Source organism: Chrysemys picta, chromosome 5 (assembly GCF_011386835.1).
Source record: "Chrysemys picta bellii isolate R12L10 chromosome 5, ASM1138683v2, whole genome shotgun sequence".
NCBI classification, from domain to species: domain Eukaryota; kingdom Metazoa; phylum Chordata; order Testudines; family Emydidae; genus Chrysemys; species Chrysemys picta.
In genome coordinates, this window is record NC_088795.1 from 15,033,770 (window position 1) to 15,056,868 (window position 23,099).

The window sequence follows — 23,099 nt, forward strand, 5'->3', positions numbered from 1 at the left end:
TCCTGGGGTCTTATCAAAACACTACTGTAATTTCCTTCCCACACAGACATCCACACATACATGCCCCCCGTCTCCCTTCTGTCTTGTCTGTTTAGTTTTCTCACAGCAAACAAAATTTCTCTGCTACAGTTGAGTTTCCAGGAAGACTGCCAGGGTGTAGCCTTCAACTCCATAAAAAGAAAAAAAATGGGAAAAAAAAGGGAGAGATTCAATTCCTCCCCCAAGCAGCCACTCCTACTCCCTTGCTCTTTCCCTCTCTGGCATCTGCATTTATTTTTATTTTTTAAATGCTTTGGATGGGTTTGATGGGTGCGGCAGATCTTCCCTGGCTCCAAAGCTTGCACAGTGCTTCCGCCTTTATTCCCCCCCCCCCCGCCGCCCCCCAGTGATAAATAGGAGACATGTGTTGCAATGTCAAGCAATTTCTCTTAGTAAACCAAGATGACTGCAGACAGCGAACAGAGTCAGGCCCAAATATGGGTTTTCGTCTGTTCTTCTAAAAACTAAACATCTTGCCTCTGAGCTCGTTTATAAGCCAAAGCATGCCTCTCTTGCTAACAGTCTATTTTTCCCTTCTCTCTCTCTCTCTCCTCTAGTTCCTCCACGAGTGATCTCTCTGGCTATGACCATGGCTATCTGAGGAGAAGCCCTGACCAGTACAGCTCGTGGGGTAGCATGGAAACCTTGGACCATACCCCTTCTGGATATCCCCCTGGCCACCTTTCACCAGCCAAGTCCACCAACAGCATCGACCAGCTTGCCCAACTCCACAGCAAGAGGGACTCCGCCTACAGCTCCTTCTCCACCAACTCCAGCATCCCCGAGTGCCCGGCGCCTTCCTTCTGCAAGGAGCGCTCCTTCTCCATGGACAACGTGCACTCCCGAGGCAGCCCGCAGGAGGGGATGAGGCAGGCTGACATCAGGTACGTCAAGACAGTCTACGACGCCCAGCGAGGGGTCTCTGAGGAGTACGAAGTGAACTCCTCCACGCTGCGTCCAAGCGGCGAGGGGCGGACGCAGGCAGAAGGCCGTGGCTACAGCAGGCTGCCTGGTCACAGCCGGTACAGTGGAGTCCCCTTTTGGGGCCAGCAAAGGAGGAGCTCCTCCGACAGTGAAGGTCAGCACCCGAAGGGACCCCCCATGCCACCAACTCGCAGTGACAGCTATGCAGCAATAAGGCACCACGAGAGGCCCAGCTCCTGGTCCAGCCTCGATCAAAACAAGCCGTGTCGAGCTCAGCCGAAAGGGGCCTGGCCTCCGTCGTCTGGCACTGTCTCCCTGGGGCAGGGACAGCTGCTGAAACCCATGTTTGTGGAAGGGCAGCTGCACACCGTGGTGGAGAAAAGCCCTGAGAGCAGCCCCAAAGTGACACCGAAGCAGAGCTATTCCCAGGCAGCACAACCAGGACAGCCTTTGCTTCCTACCGGCGTCTACCCTGTACCTTCCCCCGAGCCGCACTTTGCCCAGGTGCCCCAGCCTTCGGCAAGCAATAACGGGATGCTCTATCCAGCTCTGGCCAAAGAGAGTGGATACGCGCCACCTCTTCCAGCCTCGTATGAGAAGGCCCCGGTCTGCAGCCATTCTGGCGTCGATGAGAATGGAAACCAAAGCTTTACAAACAGATCGGCCGTCTTTTATCGGCCGGACTACGGGCCACCAGCTGCGGAGAGAAAGCATGAAGCAAAATTCGCTCAGTACAAACCTCACGGTACATCGGGCCCTGACGTCCATTCGACCCCTTCCCAAAAGGACAAGTCAGGTTCCCTTTATGTGACGTCGCATGGCATCCGAGAGAGCCCAAGCAACACCCCACACTCCAACCACAATTCACAGCCTCTGCAGGCCCGCTTGAGGGATGCCAGTGAAAGCAAAGCTCTCTATCAGCCCGAGGAGTACTGGGTGGCTGAGTTGCAGGAGGACAAAAATGCTAATCTACAGAAAAGTGAGAGAGACCCCGCCAGCCAGAATCAGTGGTGTTACAGTAAGGCCAAGCAGCTTGGCTTTTCACCCTTGCCGAACAGCCTAGAGAGCACCAGGAGGCAACATAGTTTGGAGCTAAAGGAGAGGCAACAATGCGAGGGCTGTTCTGAGGCCAAACGGTCTTTCACAAATCGCAATAATAAAGCAGAGAAGGATCAGAGAGGGCCAGGGTGTGGGCCATGGAACGATTTGGACAGACAAGCCTTCACACGGCATGAGGACGACGTCGCTGGCATGGCCCCATTCCACAATGCAGAGCCAAAGTACGAGGCGCCCTCTTCTCTGCTGCAGCCAAAGGCCTCCGATTTCAGCAGGAGCCGGCTAAGCTCCAGTAGCACCCAAAGCCTCCAGCCCGGGAAACTAGAATCCAGCAAGCCCCACTGTTCTGTGCTGGAGAAGGTCAGCAAGATCGAACAACGTGAGCAAGGCACTCAAAGGCCCCAGAGCATGGGGGTGCCCAGCTTTGGACATAATTATGGGCCAAATAGGCCAAGCCAATCATCCGGCGCTAGGTGCTCTCTTAACAGCATGGAGGACGTACGAAACAAGTCAAACTCCCAAGAGCATGGCCAGCCAGCCAGCGAACAGTGCAGGCGACCCAGCACAACTGGCTCTGAGACACCGCCGGGTGTGCAGCCGGTGAGCAGGAACGGGAGCGCGAAGCCTGAGGAGGTTGATTGGCATCCAGTGGAGCAGCAGATGGCAGGGGCAGCAAATCAGGTGCAGCAGAGCGAGTACTACGGTCTGACAAGGAGCAAAAGCACGTTCCAGCTGATGTGCGAGCCAGAGAAGGAAATCCTGTGGCAGGATAACGTCCAAGACGCTCCTGGAACACAGCTGGACACCTCCTTCAGCAGAAACTACAGAAACAGCATTAAAGATGCTCAGTCCAAGGTCCTACGAGCCACATCGTTCAGGCGCAAAGACCTTGACATCAGCCCATCCTTTGGGAGCAAACCCAAGAGGAGTGCACAGAGGCCGGCCTCGGCCCACGTTGGGATGAGGAGCACCACAGCATCCCCTCACATCCCCAAGGAGAGGCACAGTGTCACTCCTACGCAGAACAATGTCCCTCTCCTGGATTACCTTGAGAAGGAGAGCCACGCTGGGCTGCCACAGCACATGTCCCGCATCGGGGGCAGGAAGCGGCTGACGGCCGAGCAGAAGAAGAGGTCCTACTCCGAGCCAGAGAAAATAAACGAAGTGGGTGTCTCAGACCGTGAGCCCTCGCCCTTCTCCTCCCAGAAGAAAGGCCTCCATTTCATCTTCCCAGAGAACACGGTGGCTGACCGGCGCAAGATCTTTGAGCGAGAGAACAAAGCTCGCTCCACCGTCAATCTCTCCAAGCCAGAGCTGAAGCAGCTGCAGCAGAACGCACTCGCGGACTACATCGAACGCAAAACTGGGAAGCGGCCTTCTCATGATGCTGGGGTCCTGAGAGAGCGCTCGCAAAGCTCCTACCTGCAAGCCAGTGGCCTGGACAGCCAGAGCCTCTCCTCTGCCTCCAGCATGAATTCGCTTCAAGATCAGAAGCTTTACCACCGGAGAGTGTCACTAGAGCAGGTGTCTAGAACAGGCCGGGTCTCCTCTACCCTTCCCCCTGGGCTGACGGGCTGCTTTGATCTCAATGGGTTTGAACAAAAGAAAGGGCACCAGGATGGCGGCAGCGGTTCCTCTGCAAGCCAGTTTAAAATGGACAGACGCCGAGATTGCAGAGCCAAACCGGAGCTCCCGAAAAGCACTCAGGCAGGTCAGCGTGGCTCACGCGACCAGCTCCTCTACAGGATGGAGGAGCGGGTCTTTGAAAAGGCCTCATTGCCTGGGAGATCTGGGAAATCGGTGTCTGCAGAAGACTTGCTCGATAGATCTGATAACCAGTCAGTCACGGTGCATGTGCGCTCCAGGTCGTCTCCCACAGCTGACAAGAAACACCGGGTAAGTCCATTGTCCAGCTGATATTCATAGGCTGGGGGTGTTATGATGCTAGCCTGACATTCAGTTATCCGTACTCACAATGCGGTTAAATGTGCCCTGCAATATGGACCATATGGTCTGTTTAAATTAGCCTGGGGCAGTTTGAAATGCCAGCTAGCTGGGTACCACGCCTTCCTGTCTTTCTCTTCCCCTGTTTTCTTAACGCTAGGGAGATTTGCTTGGGGAAAGGATGTTGGTGTAAATGCTTTTAAGAGTACATCTGCTCCTGCTGCTTATTCCTCGTCTGAAAGCCTAGGTCTAGAGACTTGGCTGCAGCTCAGAAGCACGGAGCACAACTCTGAAAAGGGGTGTGCAAAGGGGTCCTTAAGTCACCTTTCTGCTCCCCCAAGCCTAGAGCTGCAATGCAGCGGGCCATTTCCCTGGCATAAATTAGAGCAGGCTAGGGGCACTAATGACCCCCAAAGGCCACTACAACAGCTGGGGTGCAGGAAAGCCCAGGCATGCGCCCCTTCCCCCCAACCATGCCCTCTCTGCTGCCTGCAGGAAGGGGTATGCCTTAGGAGCCATTAAATTACCTCTTCAACCCTGGAGGATCCCCCTGCAGTCCAACAGCGGAGGAGAAACTGGGCCAATATTTTCCACATCCAATTGGTTGTTGTGAAAATCGTGATGATGTCACAAATGGGTGGGAGGGTTGAGTGACTGTTGGCAGCAAAAGAACTTCAAAGAAAGCAAGATCCCAGGCCAGCTCCTCAGGTGGTGGACATCAGTATAGCTCCATTGACACCACGGCCATGAGCGGAGCTGGGCTGATTCATCCCACCGTTTTCATATAGGGTCCCTTCATTGGAAAGAGAGAGAGAGGGTGAGGGAGATGGAGTGAAAACACAACATGAAAGCTCTATAGGCAGAATTCTTTCTAAAAATGTTTCCTGGCTGCCCACGTAGGCCCAGGTTTTAGGGATAGCTCCACTCAACAAGAGCATCTGCATCTGGAACCGCTGCCACTGTAAAAAAAAAATTATCCAGTTGCGATATTCTAGTATTTAGTAGAATAAATTAAATAAGGATTGAAGCTAGCAGATGGAGTGCTCTGCTGAGTGAGAGCCTCTCTGAAATGCACCAAGAATGGGAGTCTGCCCTTCCTAAACCCATCATACACTTCACTTTAAATCTCCCACCTTGAAATGCATCAGTCCTTTTGCTGCTTTTTAAATGGAAAGCATAAAAACCAGCACCTAAATATCAAATGGCTAGAACACCTTACCTAGGTAGTGCTCACCCCCCCTCCCCATCGTTTTTCCCCCCACTCTGGAGAATGGACCTATCTACATAACATTACTACAACTGCTGTCAATTGTGAAACATTTCATATTCAATGAGAGGACATATCCTTAAGAAAGAGTTATTGTGAAAGCCAAGAAGCAAAGCCCATTCTGACTCCTGGTGCATTTCAGAGCAGGAACAAAAATAAACAGGATTCCAGATGAGAAAGTACAGACAGATGATATTTTTTTCCCAACCACTAAAAGGTACTTTACGATGGCAGTCTGGAAACCAGTTGTTCCAAGCTCCTGTTTACCAAGCCTGTTGTCTCGGTCAGGGGCACAAATTGTGAGCATCGTGAGACCTTTTATTATTATTTTTCCTGTTGGCTTGTTTTTGCTTTTTCCCCCATGCATGCATTAGTGAGATTGAAGGTGCCAAATGGTGTAAGCTGAGGAACTGATGCTGGGAAGAAGAGAACCAACTGTGCAGATACTCTAATAGACCCCAGTTCAGGAAATCACTTAAGCATGTGCTTAAATCCAGCAGTAAGGGTAACACTTTCAAAAGTGTCCTCAATGATTTAGGACCCAAAGTCCTACTTTTCAAAAGTGCTTTAGGCTTTTGACTTTTGAAAATAGGACTTAGGCTCCTAAAGCAATTAGACACTATTGAAAATTTTACTCTTAGGGCTGATCCACGGTAACCCCCCACTTCGAACTAAGATACGCAACTTCAGCTACGTGAATAACGTAGCTGAAGTCGGAAGTATCTTAGTTCGAACTTACCGCGGGTCCACACGCGGCAGGCAGGCTCCCCTGTCGACTCCGCGTACTCCTCTCGCGGAGCAGGAGTACCGGCGTCGACGGCGAGCACTTCCGGGATCGATCTGGGATTAGGGTGACCAGATGTCCCGATTTTATAGGGACAATCCCGATTTTGGGGACTTTTTCTTATATAGGCACCTATTACCCCCCACCCCCTGTCCCGATTTTTTACACTTGCTATCTGGTCACCCTATCCGGGATCGATTTATCGCGTCTAGAGAAGATGCGATAAATCGATCCCAGAAGATCGATTGCTTACCGCCGGACCCGGAGGTAAGTATAGATGTACCCTTAGACCCTGATTCAGGACAGCATCTTTATGTTTAACTTCGAGCACATACTTAAAAATCCACTGGGACTTAAGTTAAGTGTCTGCTTTCATGAATAGGGATGTTGTTCGGAATTGGGGCTAGAGCCCACAGTACAGAACCAAAAATGTAAAAGTGTGTGTGTGAGAAGGGGAACACAAAATTTTTTTTCTTAACCAGCTCAGCTCCTCTGTGGAAAACATTCATTCCCATTTTATAAGCAGACTTCTTTGGCTCATTGTATGCTATTCAGCGCTTCGCTTATGGTATATGCTAGGGTTACCATATTTTGTGCCTCCAAATGGAGGACACTCCACAGCCCCCAGCCCCGCCCCCAGCCCCGCCCTCTCCCCAAAGTCTCCGCCCCCTCCCCTGCTTCCCGCGAATATTTGATTCACGGGAAGCCTGAAGCAGGTAAGGGGGGTGTGGGGGGAGGAGGCGCGGCCCAGGCTGGCCCCCCGGCGTTTCCAGCCTGGGTCGGCTCGGGCCCTGGGGTGCCGGCCCCGGCCGACCACCCCCGGCCCGCCCAGCACTGCCGGCCCCCGGCGGCCCGGCGCACCCCCCGGCTCCCGGCCCCGCGGGCCCGGCTCTCCGCGGGCCCGGCCGACCCGGCTCCCCGCCGGCCCGGCTCCCCGCGGGCCCGGCCGACCCGGCTCCCCGCGGGCCCGGCTGACCCGGCTCCCCGCCGGCCCGGCTCCCCGCCGGCCCGGCTGACCTCCCGATTTTCCCAGACATGCCCGGCTTTTGGGGATTTCCCCCCGGACGGGGATTTGAGCCCCCAAAAGCCGGACATGTCCGGGAAAATCCGGACGTATGGTAACCCTAGTATATGCTGTTCTCTTCATGCTGAATATGAACCCCAGCACAGTGTCACTGTAGGAATTTGTTTCAAGATGTGAGGAAATTGATAGCCGTGTGGAATTATTAGCCATCTGTCTGCAGAGCACAGTCTCTGTCTTCCTCTCTTTCTCTGCTCGCCTATCTTTCAGCTTCTAAATCAAGATCAGCCCGAACCCTCCCCCTCCCATGCTCAACAATGGAAAGAGAACAAACAAAACCAGGGGGAAATTGAAATGAAGGGCCCTAAATTGAAAACCTCATCAGAAAAGTTAGGGAGGAGAGGTTGAGCTCTTGAAATGAATGCTCGGCATTTACTGTCCTGTCTGGTAATCCTATGGGGGAAGCAATCCGAACCAGATTTCCAAAAGAACTCAGGGTCAGATTTTTCAGTGTTCAGCGCTGGATTTGCAAATGTGCACAGCACCCAGCAGTTCCCATGGAGACAAGTGACTAGCCTTTCAAAAGAGCCAAGCAGCCAACCTGCTGAGGTCCTTTGAAATCCAGCCATTTATTTTGGTGTCCAAATGGGAGGCTTGGAAGATCTGGCTGTGGGTGCATGGTCAGAAATGGACTCCGAAAGGACGGAGAGACTCATGACAGTGGAGCAGTGGTGGTGAGCCGGCTAGGCTTGGGTGGAGCTCTGGTGAGGAAGAGCTACATGATGGCTTGGTGTCCTAGGAAAAAGGATTTTGCTGCTACACGGCACCATTACCCTGGCCAGCTGAGCACCACTGCAGTACTGACACTTAGCTTCCACTTAGGAAGTCACAGGCCTCATCCAGTTCCCATTGAAGCCACCTGGGGCAAAACTTCCGTTGATTGTAATGGGAGCAAGATCTGTGCTGTGCTTGCACGGGCTGTCCTGCCAATCAGAGGAAGGGCATGATAGGAAAATGGCAGCCTCAGAATCACAGTATGGTTGAAGGCTCTTTCAGTCTCTGGGCAATATTCAACTCTGGCTTCCACTGAGGTAAGTCAGGCCACAGAGCCACTGGCCACAGAAAACCACCACAATCTCCCCTTCCTTGGGTGACCAGCAGGTGGCCAGGGCAGCAGGAAAGGGAGCAGTGTTGGCCAGGGAAGTGAGGGTAATGGCTGATTCATGGCATCTCCACAGCAGCCTTCACCGGAGGGCACCTCTGAAGGGAACGTAGGCCCCCATCCTTCTGTGGAACCTCGTAGGGAGGGTGGTGGTAGAAATGCTGCTTAGCAGACCTCCGTGTGTTAGCTGGGGTGAATCCATTTGGTTTAGCTAGCACCTCAGAAGTTCCGTGGTGGCGTAGTTTTACTCTAACCACTAGACCACACTCCCATTCTTGACTTCCCAGTGTAAATGACACACCGAGTGCTCTGGTGTTAAGAAGCTTCAGCCGTTTTCAACTTGCTGCTCACTCTGCTCCTTATTGTGTTCCAGGACTTGCTGAGAGGGGAAAGTAATGAATTTGGCCACTTGGTGAAAAATCCTTCTTACATGGCTGGCGCAGGAGACAGGTAGGTTTATATTTATGTCTCTTCTCCAGCTGCTGGTGCTAACCCCTTTGTTGTTGGCAGCAACTGTAGTATGTCCTCGATTTAAATGAATGGGATATTAGGAGCTGGACAAACCATATGCTTTGGGTGCACTGGGAGACCTCATTTTGGTTGTCTTATGTGGCACATCTGGGAGAGTTAGAGGGGCTAAGCTGCTGTCAGCATAGAAATTAGTTAAAGGTAAAACGCTTCTCTCAGGTCTCCTCTCCCCGATGCACATTTCTGTAGCATAGTCTGTCCTCGTTTAGTATGCAGAAGTCCCGTTAACTTAAAAATAACACTTCTCTCTGACAGTGTTTGACCTGCTATTGTTAAATGTCACGTCTTAAGTTCCTGGGTCTCTGTAAATCTCTACAACCACAACTGAGAGAAACTGGAGGAAAATTACCCTAATGTCCCTGTATGTTTATTTGGCCCTGATCCAGCAGGGTACCTAATCTTAGCACATGAACATTCTCATTGCTATAGGTGGGCAGGTGGTTAGGTACCTTGCTGGACTGGGGGCTTTGCCGTGAGGCAGTTTCCTTGTTTTCCATGTACAGTCAGGGTCTTTCTCTCAGTATCGGGGGAGGGACACATTTAAATTTGATTGTAAAGCCCACAAAATAGGTAGGGGGTGCAGGGGCATGCATAGTACTGGCACTGCTAAGTAACAGGGTTTTTGATACAGACCAGATTTCACGTTGATCTGTTCTATGTATTTGTTTCTATTTAAATATTAAGAAGACTCCTATACAAAGCTCTAGACACATGTGATCACAACAAAACCCAGGCAGTATTAAGATAATTATTCAAAAAGGAATTCTGCTCTCCGGCCACCTACAAAAAAAAATACTTTCCACCCTTTCATCATGTAGGGAATCACTCCCCCAGCCATCTCCCAAATCACCATCGAACGGCATCGGGGCAACAATGCAGTGAGTGCTGGAAATGCAGTCTGAAAGTTAGCCAAGAGGGGCAGGAAATGGGTTATTATGTTATGTGTTTTCCTGCCAAGAGCAGCATTCCTGGATTATTATTACTATCTTCACATCTTTGTGATGTTCCTACTGCATCCGCAACGCGTGTTATATTAGCATATTTTCCAGTGGAATGTAAAGTGCCCTGCACTTAATGGTCAGGCTTCTTTGGATAGATAAAACATGGCTGTAGGGACCAAATACACCCCTGAAACTCCTCTGACTCTGGGAAGTTACGGGCCCACTCACCCCAGCCCTGCACTGGGCCCATGTCACGTTGTGTACCTGGGTTTTGTGTGCGTGCCATTCATGTGCTTAAAAAAAACATAGATGGATCACTACTCAGTGGTGACACTTTTTTGCTCATGGGTGTTGCCTGGATACGCCACAAAGGATCCTCTGTGGGTGGTTTTGTCTCCTCAACCCCACTGTGACATGTAGGCTGACCAGATAGCAAGTGTAAAAAATTGGGGCACTTTTTTGGGGGAGGGAGAGGGAGGAGGGACATAGTTGCGTATATAGGACAAAGCCCCTAATATCGGGACAGTCCAGATCATATTGGGACCTCTGGTCACCCTGGTAACCTGCTAACGCAGACATGAGCAGTGTCAGCTGTGGGTGTTAATATCAGAACCAAATGTTTTGAGTCTGACCCTACACCACTAAAGTGAGTGGGAGTTTTGCCTATGACTTCAGTGGGAACAGGCCTGGACCCTTCCCAGATTTAAAAAGCCCAGTTAGGCCAGATTTTGATTCCCTTACTCACATCAGTGAAGTCACAGGAGGAGGCCCCCTGAAGTCAATAGGACTACTTGCGCCAGTCACTGCGCCCCAGTGTGAGTAAGAGGGTCACAGTCTGGCCCATATAGAACAGTTCAGGCACATTAGAATACAATATAGTGTGATACATTCTGAGCTGCGCCTCCTGAAAGAACAGCCTGAGAGGGGAGGAAAGGTAGCTGTAAGCCACCTTTGTGCCACCCAGATTGTACCTGCCAGGGACCAATGTGACCCCTGGTAATAATAATTAATGGAGATATCCCATCTCCTACAACTGAAAGGGACCTTGAAAGGTCACTGAGTACAGCCCCCTGCCTTCACTAGCAGGACCAAGTACTGATTTTGCCCTAGATCCCCAAGTGGCCCCCTCAAGGATTGAACTCATAACCCTGGGTTTAGCAGGCCAATGTGCAAACCACTGAGCTATCCCTCCCCCCTGGTGTAAATTAGAGCCGCCCCAATGGCTGCGCTACCTTATGACAGCCTCCCTATGGCTGCCAATGGACTGTTCTGCAGCCCAGAATAGCTAAAGCTCTGAGTGCTATAGCTTCTCCCCCTCACATCCTCAATACCTCTCCCAGCTTTGCCCCCAGTGCACCCCTGATGCCGAGGTTCTCAGTTACACCAATGTAAATCCAGAGTAACCCCAAGGCTTTGATAGAGTTATTGCTGATGTACACCAGCATAACCTAAACCACCTTTTGGCCCCAAATCTCATACAGCACATGTTGCAGATCATTTCAATAGTGCAGTCTTTAAACTATATACAAATATAATGGCAATGCTATAGGATTTTTTTTCTACAGCCTAATGCATGCTTGGAATATCTTGTATGTATTATTAATTGTTATCATTCATTTTGTTTTCCAGCTAAATAACTGCTCAGGTTTTATATGATGAGTTTTATCTGATGTTCTAAGTGGGGCTTTCACTTATAAGACTAGTGCTGTATTTCTGATTCATTTGAGAACATCCTTAAAAGTGGTGTGAACAATTTAGTCTGTTGTCCATTCAGATTGGTAGCTCACTGGGGCAAAGTACTTGTCTTTGTATTGTCTGCAAAGTGCCTGGAACCCATTTGGCACTATGTAAAAAAAAAAACCACACACACAACACCCCAACCCTACATTAAAAGAACATTGATGTTGCAAAGTCGAGCACTCGAAAGTTAGGGAATGTCAGAATTAAGTTTGCCTCTGCAAGCTTACTTGGGTCCTCCTTGTGTGTATGCATTATTAAACTTATCATAACAGTTCCATTAATAGTACAAAATATGCTATTTTTCCAGAGGACCTCACAGTTGTAAGAATTTTTTAAGATGGATAAAACAATATATCTCTCCCTAGTCTCATTGTTGGAAGCAGTTGAACTATTTTAGCTGAAACTTTCAAAAAAAAAATCAATTTAAAGCAGACACCCAGCATGGGACCCACACAGTTTAAATTTGGCAAAATTATAAGCAACTGAAAACAGAATCTTCTAATAAGTGTCTGGCAACCTTAAATCTAGGAGTCGCTACCTGCACTGCCAATAATAAATCAAGATGCTGACTGGAGCTAAATAACTAATTCATTGGGCCTAGGTTGTCCCTGTGTAGATAGCTGTGTTGCTTAGTTCCTACATGATTCGCTATGTTGCCTGCATTATTAGCTACAGTTCCTGCTGTTTTCTGTAAGTTGGCTCAAACTTCATGAATCTCATGCCCACAGAAATATAGTTCTCCTACAGTCCTCAAACCAGATTATTCAACCTGTTACACATCAGCCTTTGAAAAAAATAACCTATTCATAGATTAGTTGTAATTTTTATTTCTCTAGATCCTTATATGGTGCCCAGCCCATCACCATAATATCTGTGCGCCTATGCTAAGTGGACCAGAATTAACTGCTGGTTTCACCCATGCAATCCCATTGAAATCAGCTTTAACTGGAGGTAGAAATTGGCAGCATGCCTCCGGTATTAAGGTCTAATGTGAGTTCTTAGCTTTTTAAAGGGATACATGGCAGCTACGTTTGCTCCCTGAATGAAAATGTTAGATTTATGATAGGTATATCTTGTCTTAGGTCCGACAGCAGTAAGAAAAGAAGCCACTCTGAAAAGCCAACAATCCCAAATTATCGTCCCCATCCTCCTGGCAATGACCTCACAAGCTCATCCACTCTGATTGAGAGCCACCAGGCCTCAGAACCCCCTAGGCATATCAGCAGGACTCAAAAGTGTGTCTCATCGCCAACAGACTTCAAGAATCATTCTTCTGAACCTAAGCAGGGCGCCAGACCCTTGCTCCTTAACCGTATTCCTTCTGGACCTGGCCAGTCCTCATCTAGCGCTGCTCATTCCACCCAGACTCCCTCAGACCTGCAGGCTGCTGGGGACAGCCTGGCAATGAGGCAACGTGCCAAACTAGACGCCGTCCCCCCCGAAGGCAATGATAACGGTCAGGCACGGCCTCTGTACCGCGATGCCAGCTCCCCTGAGGACTCAGCCGAAGAAGCGATGCAGAGAAGGGCCATGCTGCCTCAGAGACACCTCCCACCAAAAGTGATATGGGCTCATTCGATCAATGATGACAGCTTCCTAAAGGGCTCGGTGTCTTCTCAGGTGTCTGGGCAGAAGCTCTTTCAAAGATGGCAGAGCCTACCGACACAAAGCAGCACTTCTTCCGATTCAGAGACGCCTCCTCCCTCTGGGAAGATCTCTCTGCGGATCTCTGAGTCAGGCCTTCAGCTGACTCCCCCACCGGGCGTGCCGGAAGAAGGAGACGATGAGGTGTTTATCAAGGACTTGCAGCCTGGTGTTGCAGGGACTGCATTTAAATCCTCACCCCCTCTGCCACCACCTCCTCCTCTTCCTGAGTGGAGCCCCAGCGCTTTCACAGGCGACGCAGAGATATTTCCACCTCCTCCCCCGGCTGCATTTGAAGCAGGTGGGGCAACAGGAGACAAATCCACGAGGCTTATAGAAGACGCCAAAGCAAGGTAAGGGAGAGCTGTAATGCCATCGTGTCTTCCCGGGCCAGTTTTAGTCTTTGTAGGGCCATAAGGGGTAAGATATGCCGGGCCCAATCCGTCTGACGGACCACCCTCACCCCCAGCATTGCATACCCATGGGACCCATTCACAGCCACCAGCTGAGCAGAAAGGCTTCTAGGGAGTGTACACACACAGCAAGGAAAGCAGGGAAGTTGGACAAAGTCTCTGTCACCAGGGCTTGCTAGCCTCTGGCTCTGTGGGCGGACAGGGAAGGATCAATGACACTAAGGAAGAAGGAGAATGCTGAGACTGTGGTCTCTGCTATACAAGGGGGCAGATGAACTGGTTCCTTCTGGTTTTCAAACTCTGTGGCGCCTACACGGCAATAAAAAACCCGCGGCACCTACTCTTCCTTGTGGGGCTCGGGCTGCAGGGCTAAAAATAGCGATGACGACGCTCGGGCTTGGTCTGGAGCCTGGGGTCTTGAGACCCACCCCCGTCAGAGCCCAGGCTCCAGCCCAAATCCGAACGTTTACACTGCTGTTTTTAGCCCTGCAGCCCGAGATCTGTGAGCCTGAGTAAGTACCCAAAGTTGACAGGTCCATTACTGTAGGTGGCACTGGCCGGGCAAGGGGGTCCCTGGTTAAACAGTCCCTATGCAGCTGTATGTGTGTCATAAATCTATGCCATCACTGGGGCCTGTAACTAAGAGAATATACTGGGCCTGATTCTCCTCTCAGTTACAGCACAGACTTCAATGGAGTTACTCCTTAATCACTGCTGCGTGAGAGGAGAGTCAGTCCTGGGGTTTTGACGTGCTGCGGTGGGTGCTCTCCATTCCAGTGGTCAGAGGGACGTCCCAGGTTTTGAGGGGGATGATCCAGGGGTGAAAGTAACTGAGGACACTTACCGGTACAGGGGGTGGCTCTGGCCCCCGGAAGGGGCGGGGCCTCGGGCGGAAGGGGCAGGGTTGGGGGTTCAGCATCCCCCAGCCAGCACTTGGACCGCGCCGCCCAGGGCTCCTGTGTTGATTTAAAGGGCACAGAGCTCCGGACACCGCTGCTGCGATAGGGGCAGCGGCATCCGGAGCCCCGGACCCTTTTAAATCGCTGGCTCCAGGGCAGCTGCTCCTTTTGCCCCTCCTGCCCGTCAGCGGCCGGTGGCGGGGGGGCAAAAGGGGCAGGGACATTAAAGTGCTGCAGGGTCCAGGATATCTGCCGCAGTAGTGCTTTAACGTTGCTGCGCCCCCCTCCCCCTCCCGTCGGCGGCCCCGCCAATGGGTGGGGGGCGCAGCAACATTAAAGCGTTGCCGCAGCAAAGGACCATCCCGAAAGCCCTGCCGGGGCAGCGCTTTAATGTCCGGGTCCCTTTTGCCACCCCTGTCGGCGGCTCTGCCGATACGAACCCTATGGCAGTGCCGCCGACAGAGAGAAGGGGCAGCGATGTTAAAGCGCTTTAAGGACAGTTCTTTGCCACAGCAGCGCTTTGAGGATCCTTAGAAGTGCTTCCACAGCAAAAGACTGTCCTTAAAGTGATGGCGCAGGAGCACTTTAACGTTGCTGCCCTTCCCCCCCCCCCCCACTGTCAGCGGCCCTGCTGGTACGGACCCTAGCGGCAGGGCCCCCAACAGGAGGCAAAAGGGGCAGGGACATTAAGGCGCTGCCACGGCAACGCTTTAATGTGGGCTGGGTATGGGCCAGTGCAGGTTCTTACCGGTATGGAGTACCGGCCCGTACCGGCTCACTTTCACCCCTGGGATGATCCCACATGAAACCTAGGCATGCAGGATCAAAGTGTCCCAGAATATATGGCAGAGCCTGTGCAAAACGATCCTGTCACAACAGGGCGACTGGGTGTCAAGAGGTGGCCACGCAAATATCGCAGCTCCCGAATACAATGAGTTTATCCCGCCGGAGTAACTTGCAAAGCAGGCCGTGGGCTGGTGTAAGTCAGAGCAGTTGTGTGGACTTCAAAGGAGTTACCCCAAATTACACCAGCTGAGGATCGGGCCCATCCTGACTTTATTAGCAGGGCTGTGGCAGTGAGTTGTTAAGGAACCTTTGGGGTCAGTGTGAAAAGGACCGCTAGGATTTGAACTGTTCAGGCTTATTCTCGTTCCCAGCTTGAGAATGTCAAGCTGATTGACTTCCTTGTGGGGCTGACGAACCTGATCTCCGAACGCTTGCTAGGAGGGTGGCTGCTGTAGTTTAAGGTCCCACAGCAAGGATCAGCTTGTTACGTGTCACTGGGAGTGAGCGCAACAGTTGCCCCATATTGTCCAACACAAGAAGTTTGTAACTCACCCATTCGATCTTTACTGGAATAAGGAAGCAACCGTGTTCGGAGTCATGGGGATCATTTACTTCTGGCGCCACTAGCTTCCTAGAGTGGGTTTTTCTAGGTACAAACACTTAGCGAGAGGCTGTCTCTGCCCCAAAGAGCTTACAGTTCAAATAGACCAGAGAAAGTGGAGTGGAAAGGGAAATGTGATTTACTATACACCTCTCTTGCTTGTGCCGTACCTTCACTGTCCAAAAGGAGCCTTTCACCCCATGTTTATCATAGAACTTTTCTGTCCACAGCAGCTTGGGCAGGTTTCCCAGGAATCTGGCTGACAGGGAGAAGCCGGGGTTGAGTTCCATCAGCAGGGAAAACAGCTGGGCCGCTTCACCGTCTGTTGGGAACACTGAGTCACCGCACCAGTCGCCTGCCGCTCAAGGGGTGCGGCCAAACTCTGAGAAGCAGAATGCAGCACAACTCGGGGACAACCTGAAAGAGCCAGACACCCAGGGGAAGGATTCGGAAAATGGTGGCCTCAGCCCCGGGACTCAGGGCACAGCTATTCAAGTGATAAAGAAGAAGACCCCGGAGGATATTAAGTCAGAGGCCCTGGCCAAGGAAATCGTCCACAGGGATAAGTCTCTAGCAGATATCCTGGATCCAGACTCCAAAATGAAGACAACCATGGACTTAATGGAAGGGATCTTTCCCAATGGAACCAGCTTGCTGAAAGAGAACAACATGAAAAGACAGATGATGCAAAAGAAAGCCAGCAGGACGGTGCCCGAGGATGACAGGTGAGCCCGGTTCATGTGGGGGGTTGGCTGATATGTCAGAAGAGCTGTTCGCCTGCTCGCTTGTATGGAAGAGTGCAGGCTGAATTCTTCCTGCCAGTGAGGCTGGAGCACTAGTTTGCGCTCAATCCCCATACATTGGGATTAGCAAATCATTCTGTAAAAGGGTTTCCTACCGTCTTGGCTGTGCGTAGCCATTGGCCTCGGGACCTTCTCTCCTCTAAGCTCCAGGACACTAAGGCCAGTAGAGAATATGGTGCTGAGTTTGGTATAGAGACATGGGGAGGGAGAGGTTGCTTCACTCCACCCAGGAGCGCCCCCAGCTTTTTTGCCGCTCTAGGCGGCGGAAGGCCCCACTCCCGAAATACCGCCCCCGACAGAGGCAGCGGAAGGTCCCGCCCCCGAAATACCGCCGACGACTGAGGCGGCCGAAGATCCGGCCGCCGCAGTTAGCACCCTAATGGGTTGCGCCGGCCCTGACTCCACCCCCTTGTTGGCTAATCTCTGCAGTGGCATTTCCCATGTTTTTGGAAACTGAGATCCATGCTATGCCCCCAAACCAGAGGGAAAGGGCCTAATTCTGATCTCACACCATGGTAACCAGGAGTAACTCCACTGAACCCAATGGAATTGCCTCAGTGTAAAACTGGTGGGAGAACAGAATCAGGACCAAATCATTGGGAAAGCAGATAGCTTATGAGAGGCAATATTTTTTGGGGGGTGGGGGGGAGCCTGGGGGAATCCCTTATCAAAAACACTACAGTGTGCTGCAAAAATGACCCAAAACTTTGAAGAATGCCTAATATAAGACAGAGGGCCAAATGCAACAGTTGGAGAAGCCCTGCTGTAATAAATTAGAACTGGATTATGCTGGATAAAATATTCAATTAAATTGACTTCAGTGGCGCTATACCAATTTAGACTAGCTGAGGATCCGGCCCCAGTGTTTAGACAAGTTGTTAGCAGACAACCAAACATCAGTGCGATTGTGCTGGCTTTCCCAGCGTGGAGGGATTTGAAAATGGCTGACATGCACCATCTACTGGTGGGAAGCAGCAGTCTTCTTAACAGACAGTATTAATAAACTATCCCAGCTGATACCCTGACATTTTGATTTTGACATTTCTCTATTCCCTTATCATCTAAACTAAACCCCCTCTCTGGATCTGTTGTGCGTCTTTTTCATTGGGGTATAGAAGAGAAGAAAAGGAAGCTGGTGTAACTTCGGTCACCTGCACTGCTTACTATAACATGTCAGCCCCCAAAGCAGAGCTGCTGAATAAAATCAAAGACTTGCCAAAAGATGTGGACAAGGAAGAGGAGCAGCTGGACATCAATGAGAAGAAGGTAATTCACAGCGTGGGTTTCTGTTGTTCTGCATGTGACCAGCAGGGGTCAGACTCGGCACAGATGTGTAGAACTGCAACTCTGTTCAGCTTCAGCCTCCCTAGACACTACACTCATAGGCCCTTCAGAAATGGAGGTCACATCTACACTGGAGGTTTGCTCTCATAGGAGCTTTAACCCACTTCCAACCTAAGTTCCCTGTAAGCTGTGCGGCCGCGCAGCAGCCTATTTAGCACCGCGCAGGCGCTCAGGAAACCTGCCCGGGGACCTGCTGGGGGAGGAGCGCCCCTCTCCCGGTCTCCACCTAGCCTGGCTCCCAACCTGCCATGGCCGGGGCGCCTCTCCCCCGGCCCCAACTCTGCTGCGGTGTGGCATGATCGGGCCCAGCCGTGGCCAGGGCGGCCCCAGCCACGGCCGGAGCGGCCTGGAACCCAGCCGCGGCCAGATCGGGCCCATCTGCAGCTGTATCAGGCCCAGCCGTGGCCAAGGCGGCCCGGCTCGGCCCCAGGCGCAGCCAGGCGGCCTGGACCCAGCCGCAACCAGGGCGGCACAGCCGGAGCGGCTCAGACCTGGTCAGGGTGGCCCAACCCGGACCTAGACGTGGCCAGGGAGGCCCTCCCCCAGCCAGGACATGCTGGGGCCTCGGGAGGGGCGCCTATCCTACAGCCCCAGAACTGCTGTGGCGGGGAGAGGTGCCTCCCCCCCACAGCCCAGATGCTGCTGTGGGGATTGAGAGCTGGGGGGGTTCCACTCTCCCCACCGTAGCCCCTGAGCACCCTCCTGCACCCGAAACGCCTCATCCCCAGCCCCACCCCAGAGCCCAACACCCCCAGCCAGAGCCCTCGCTCCCTGCACCCAACCCTCTGCCCCAGCCCTGAGCCCCTCATCCCTGGCCCCACCCCAGAGCCCGCACCCCCAGCCAGAGCCCTCACTCCCTCCACCCAACCTTCTGCTCCAGCCCTGAGCCCCTCATCCCCGGCTCCACCCCAGAGCCCACACCCCCAGCCGGAGCCCTCACTCCCTGCACCCAGCCCCCTGCCCCAGGAGCTCACAGCCCTGCCGCCAAGAGCGTTGCAGCCTGTGGAGCCAGCCGAGGCTGCGGGGAGGGGTCAGGGGAGGGCCAGGGGATAGCCTCTCTGGGAAGGAGCTCAGAGGCCGGGCAGGAGGGTCCCGTGGGCCGTTTGCCCACCCCTGGTCTAGAGTCTAAGACATTGAACTGGGAATCTGGCAACCTGGATCTTAGCAAGCCAGTTGCCACACTGGGACTGTGTGAGTCTGGCTGAGTCCCTTCACCTCTCAGTGCTAGTTTCACCTTCTGTGTCTGCTCTGTGACAGCCATTGTCTTGTCTATTGTGATTGTAAACTCCTTGGGGCAGGGGCTGTCTCTTCTTATGTGTATGTACAAGGGCTAGATAGCTGGGGAGACCAATCTCATTTGGGCCATCTAGGTGCATCCGTAATACCAGTAAGTAAAGATAGAATTGGGAAGCCCCATTTCATAGGACATTTAAAATAAACCTTAGCAATGTGCTAGAAAATGTTCTGTAGAGAGCAATCCAACCCTGGCAGTGGAATGGACTAGCTAAGGTAAGAGAAACATCTCGTTTCTATGATTCTGCAGAGACGCAGGATAGTAACTGCACACTGAATAAATGAGTTGACAACACGCAACTATCACACACATTTAGCTTGTGCCTTCCACCCCACTTAACACCTGGTTTAAATAACTAGCCTAGTCCCCAGTTTGTAGAGCACTTCACTTTAAACCTACTAGTTACAGCCAGTCCTAAAGATTTGCAGCATTGGATTAATTCTTTGAGTGCTGTTGAACATAGTAAACGCCCATCTGCCTGTATCAGCAAAAAGACAGAAGTCAGAGTAAAAGGATAAGGAATTGAGCAAATGATTCAGATGCATGTAGTGAAGGATTGACAAGCCAGCAAGTAGGTGTGAGCCTGCCAGGGGAGGACCAGACCCAAGCATCAAAGGTTATATTTGCGTGGGAAAACAGAAATGGAGCTGAGTGATTAACGAGATTGCTTTGGCATGTTTGCTGGGCATCTATGTGAAGTAACATTTGCAGAGGTATTATGAGGGGAGGCAGCTACTCCAAGCGGTCATTTGGGTAAACCAAGCACATTTCCATTGTAAATATGCAAAGGACTGTGTGAGCTGGCATTTGGAAGGGCAGGAGAGTCACTGATTAATGAATACGAAGCAAGTGCTTTCAGGTCCATTTCAGACTCCTAGGCATTCCAAGACAAAGCTCTGATTAAAAGGTATGTTTGCTCCCTGCCTCCACCCCCACCACCTGACACCCTCCTGGTACAAGGGGCTCAAGGACAGGGAGATACACAGACAACCTTCTGAACGACCTGTCACAGTTCTCCTGCAAAACTTGCAGATAACCAGTGAGCGGCGCCACTGATCCAGAGCTCATGGAAGTCAATAGAAATGCTCCCGTTGGGCCTGTGAGTGGCTCTGTGGTGTTTTCCCATTTGCCACTGTAATAATTCGGCTGCCTTCTTTGCTCCTTTGGCTACTGACTCTCTTGCCCCCAGTTTCTCAGGCACATGAATTCTAGCTGGGTCACTACAACTGCACCTTGCAAAAGACAAAGGACCTCAGTTCTTTCTCCCATACCCCGGTGTAAATATGGAGTGAATCCACTGCAGCCAGTGGAACCAGGGCCGGCTCCAGGCACCAGCACAAGAAGCAGGTGCTTGAGGTGGCCAATGGAAAGGGGCGGCACGTCCGGGTCTTCGGCGGCAGGTCCCTCAGTCCCTCTCGGGGGGAAGGCCCGGCCGCCGAATTGCCGCCGAAGAAAGAAGCGGCGCGGTAGAGCAGCTGCCGAAGTGCCGCCGATCGCGGCTTTATCTTTTTTTTTTCTCTTCACCGCTTGGGGCGGCAAAAAAGCTGGAGCCGGCCCTGAGTGGAGCTACCCAGGAGCAAGTGAGCCGAGGCTCAGGACAACACTTCGGCACAGGGAGGTTCTGCCCCCCAGCCCAGTTTAATAGGATGAGCCTGAATTCAGCTGATGATGTCCTGCATCCCAGCCTCACAGCTAGTGGTTTCACATTGACCAAAAGTGGAGGCCCATCTGTAGCATACATTAGAAACATGTTCTTTCCTACTGAGGGGCAAACTGGGTCTGCAGTCAGAGGTATTAGTGCCAGGGGGTGCTGTTTGGTGTTTGCTTGGCTGTGGGGGGGAGGAGGAGATCGGAGTAGCAAAGGATTCCTGATCACCTGTGGTGAGACCAGTGTGGTTCTCTTATGTGTTTAGAATGATTGGGCTGGATCCTCAGCTACGGCCAAGGAGCACAAAGATGCTCTTTTCACTCCCACAATCCTAGGGTTGCTCTGTGCCTCTTGGCTCTCTAGCACGGATTGCAACAGCCTGAAGGCTGCTCTAAACTACACCAACTGCGAAAGACAACAAGGGGTCATTAGGGCAGGGGTTCTCAAACTGTGGGCCGCAGCCTAAAGGCACAGTCCCAGGGAGTCGGCCATGAGTGGAGTTTGGGAGGGGCATGGGGCGTGTTGCCCCCACCAAACTGTATATGTTGGTGGAGTGCCGCTGGAGATGGCCTGCCCCTAGGGCTGGAAGAGCCCAGTGTCCCCGGCAGGTGGCAGAGGTCAAAGCAGAGCTGCCAGATGGAGGGCAAGGAGAAGGGGTCACGGCTCCCAGGGTGGCTGGAGGAGGCTGGAAGGTTCACAGCTGTTTCTGCTCTGAGTGGCCACACCCCATGATCCGTGGCTGTCAGGCTCCCTGGAGTATTGGTCCCGTGGGTCCCCCAGGTACCGGGACTCGGCGGTACCACTCGGTTTCCACCTGGACGATGCCATGATGGGGACCGTCAAGGTAACGGCTGGGCCTCTTCCCGGCAGTGGCAACCCTCAGGCCCTTTCCTCGTTCCCAGGCAGGGGGTGTCTGTGAGGCACGCAGGGTGTTGGGTGTTTGATTGAGGCGGGACTGCAGGTGACGAGCTCAAGGCACTCAGCAGGCTGCTGAGGCAGGGGGTGTTGGCGGGGGCTGGCTGTGGCACCTGCCTGGCCCCTTCGCCCTGGTCCCTGCTGAGGCGAGGGGCAGCTCACGCCCTGTGGTGCCCCTCTCCCTGATGGACGCATGTTAATACTGGGCTGAAGTGCCCATTGCAGCTGCACCAGCGGGCCTCCGGGAAAAAAATTTGCACTAGGGCATAGGGATTCCCAAACCACGCCCCTTTCCCATGGCCACACCCCCTGCCCTGGCTGCAAGAGAGGTCGGTGTGGGAGCAGCTAGGGTGGCTCAGAGAATCCCCCTGAGGATCTGCCTGCACAGGGAAGGCTGAATTCACCAACATTAGAGCCGCTTTGCAAGGGGAGAGCATTGCAAAGTGACCAAAGCACAACCCAGGATCAGAGCCATTCTTATGCTGTGTTTGTATTCCAGTAGCTCTGAGGCCCAGTCACAGCTGGGCTCCATTGGACTAGGCTCTGCACAGACACATAGGAAGATACCGTCCCTACCCCGATGAGCTTACAGTGTAATGCTAATAAATCAGGAGCGGAGACTATAATTTCTCTTCCCCTTTCCAAAAACCATTCTGCTCTGCATTGGTACCCAACAACCAGTCGTCTTCCCCTTGGGGATTCCCAGCTATAAAATGAAATGGCTTTAGCTGTGCCTCATCACCATGAACCTGGGCAGCGGAAATCTGTGGTCAAGAGTATTTGTTCACATCTCACTGACCCTCGGCACTGTCACAGAAATGTTAATGGACTCCAGTACAGTCAGAAAACTAACCGCTGGTGACAGCTCTAGACTCCAACGGATGTGTGAATAATGCAGCCATCTAGTGGTAACCGGCTAAACGATACTGTATTATTTAGATACAGGGAAGCTTGCATTGAAAACCATCTCTGAGGGGCAACTCCTTGCTTTAAAAGACCACTTCCAAGCATCCCCAGGGTTTCCACTACAATTTGTTTGACTGTAGTTAAAGATCCACTTTATTTGAAGCCCAGAGGCTGCCTACGTGAAATTACCCGCACTTCTGATAGAAAGAGGGTTGTTCCTTGAAACGTTTCAATACCCCAGGGACTTACTCTTTGGAAGGAGACCTCATATTGTACCCGGTAGCCTCTGTGTGCAATGCATATTCAGCTATGTATAATGATGTATTGTTACTCCCCAGGAAGCTGAAAGCAAAAGCAGAACACGTGGTGTTCCAACGGCTCCTAATGCACACTCTGCTGTGGCTTACTGCTAAGTGAAAGCAGAGCTATCGCATTACCAG

At 52.2% G+C, this 23,099-nt stretch overlaps 1 protein-coding gene across 25 annotated transcripts in view; it reads left to right on the top strand.

The window, feature by feature from the left end:
* Window positions 1-23,099, top strand: part of SHROOM3 (shroom family member 3) — a 259,403-nt gene that overhangs the window by 211,881 nt on the left and 24,423 nt on the right. For 21 of the 25 annotated variants that reach the window (XR_010601215.1, XR_010601217.1, XM_065595994.1 and 18 more), the window contains 5 exons: window positions 597-3,915; window positions 8,571-8,647; window positions 12,489-13,403; window positions 15,980-16,474; window positions 17,668-17,818. Coding sequence is in view for 22 of the 25 variants with exons in the window: in XM_065595994.1 (XP_065452066.1) it covers window positions 597-3,915; window positions 8,571-8,647; window positions 12,489-13,403; window positions 15,980-16,474; window positions 17,668-17,818 (4,957 nt within the window). In the remaining 3 variants the exon portion in view is untranslated. The remainder of the gene's footprint in view (window positions 1-596; window positions 3,916-8,570; window positions 8,648-12,488; window positions 13,404-15,979; window positions 16,475-17,667; window positions 17,819-23,099) is intronic. The other 4 variants (XR_010601216.1, XM_065595995.1, XM_042856348.2 and 1 more) reach the window with 2 other exon arrangements.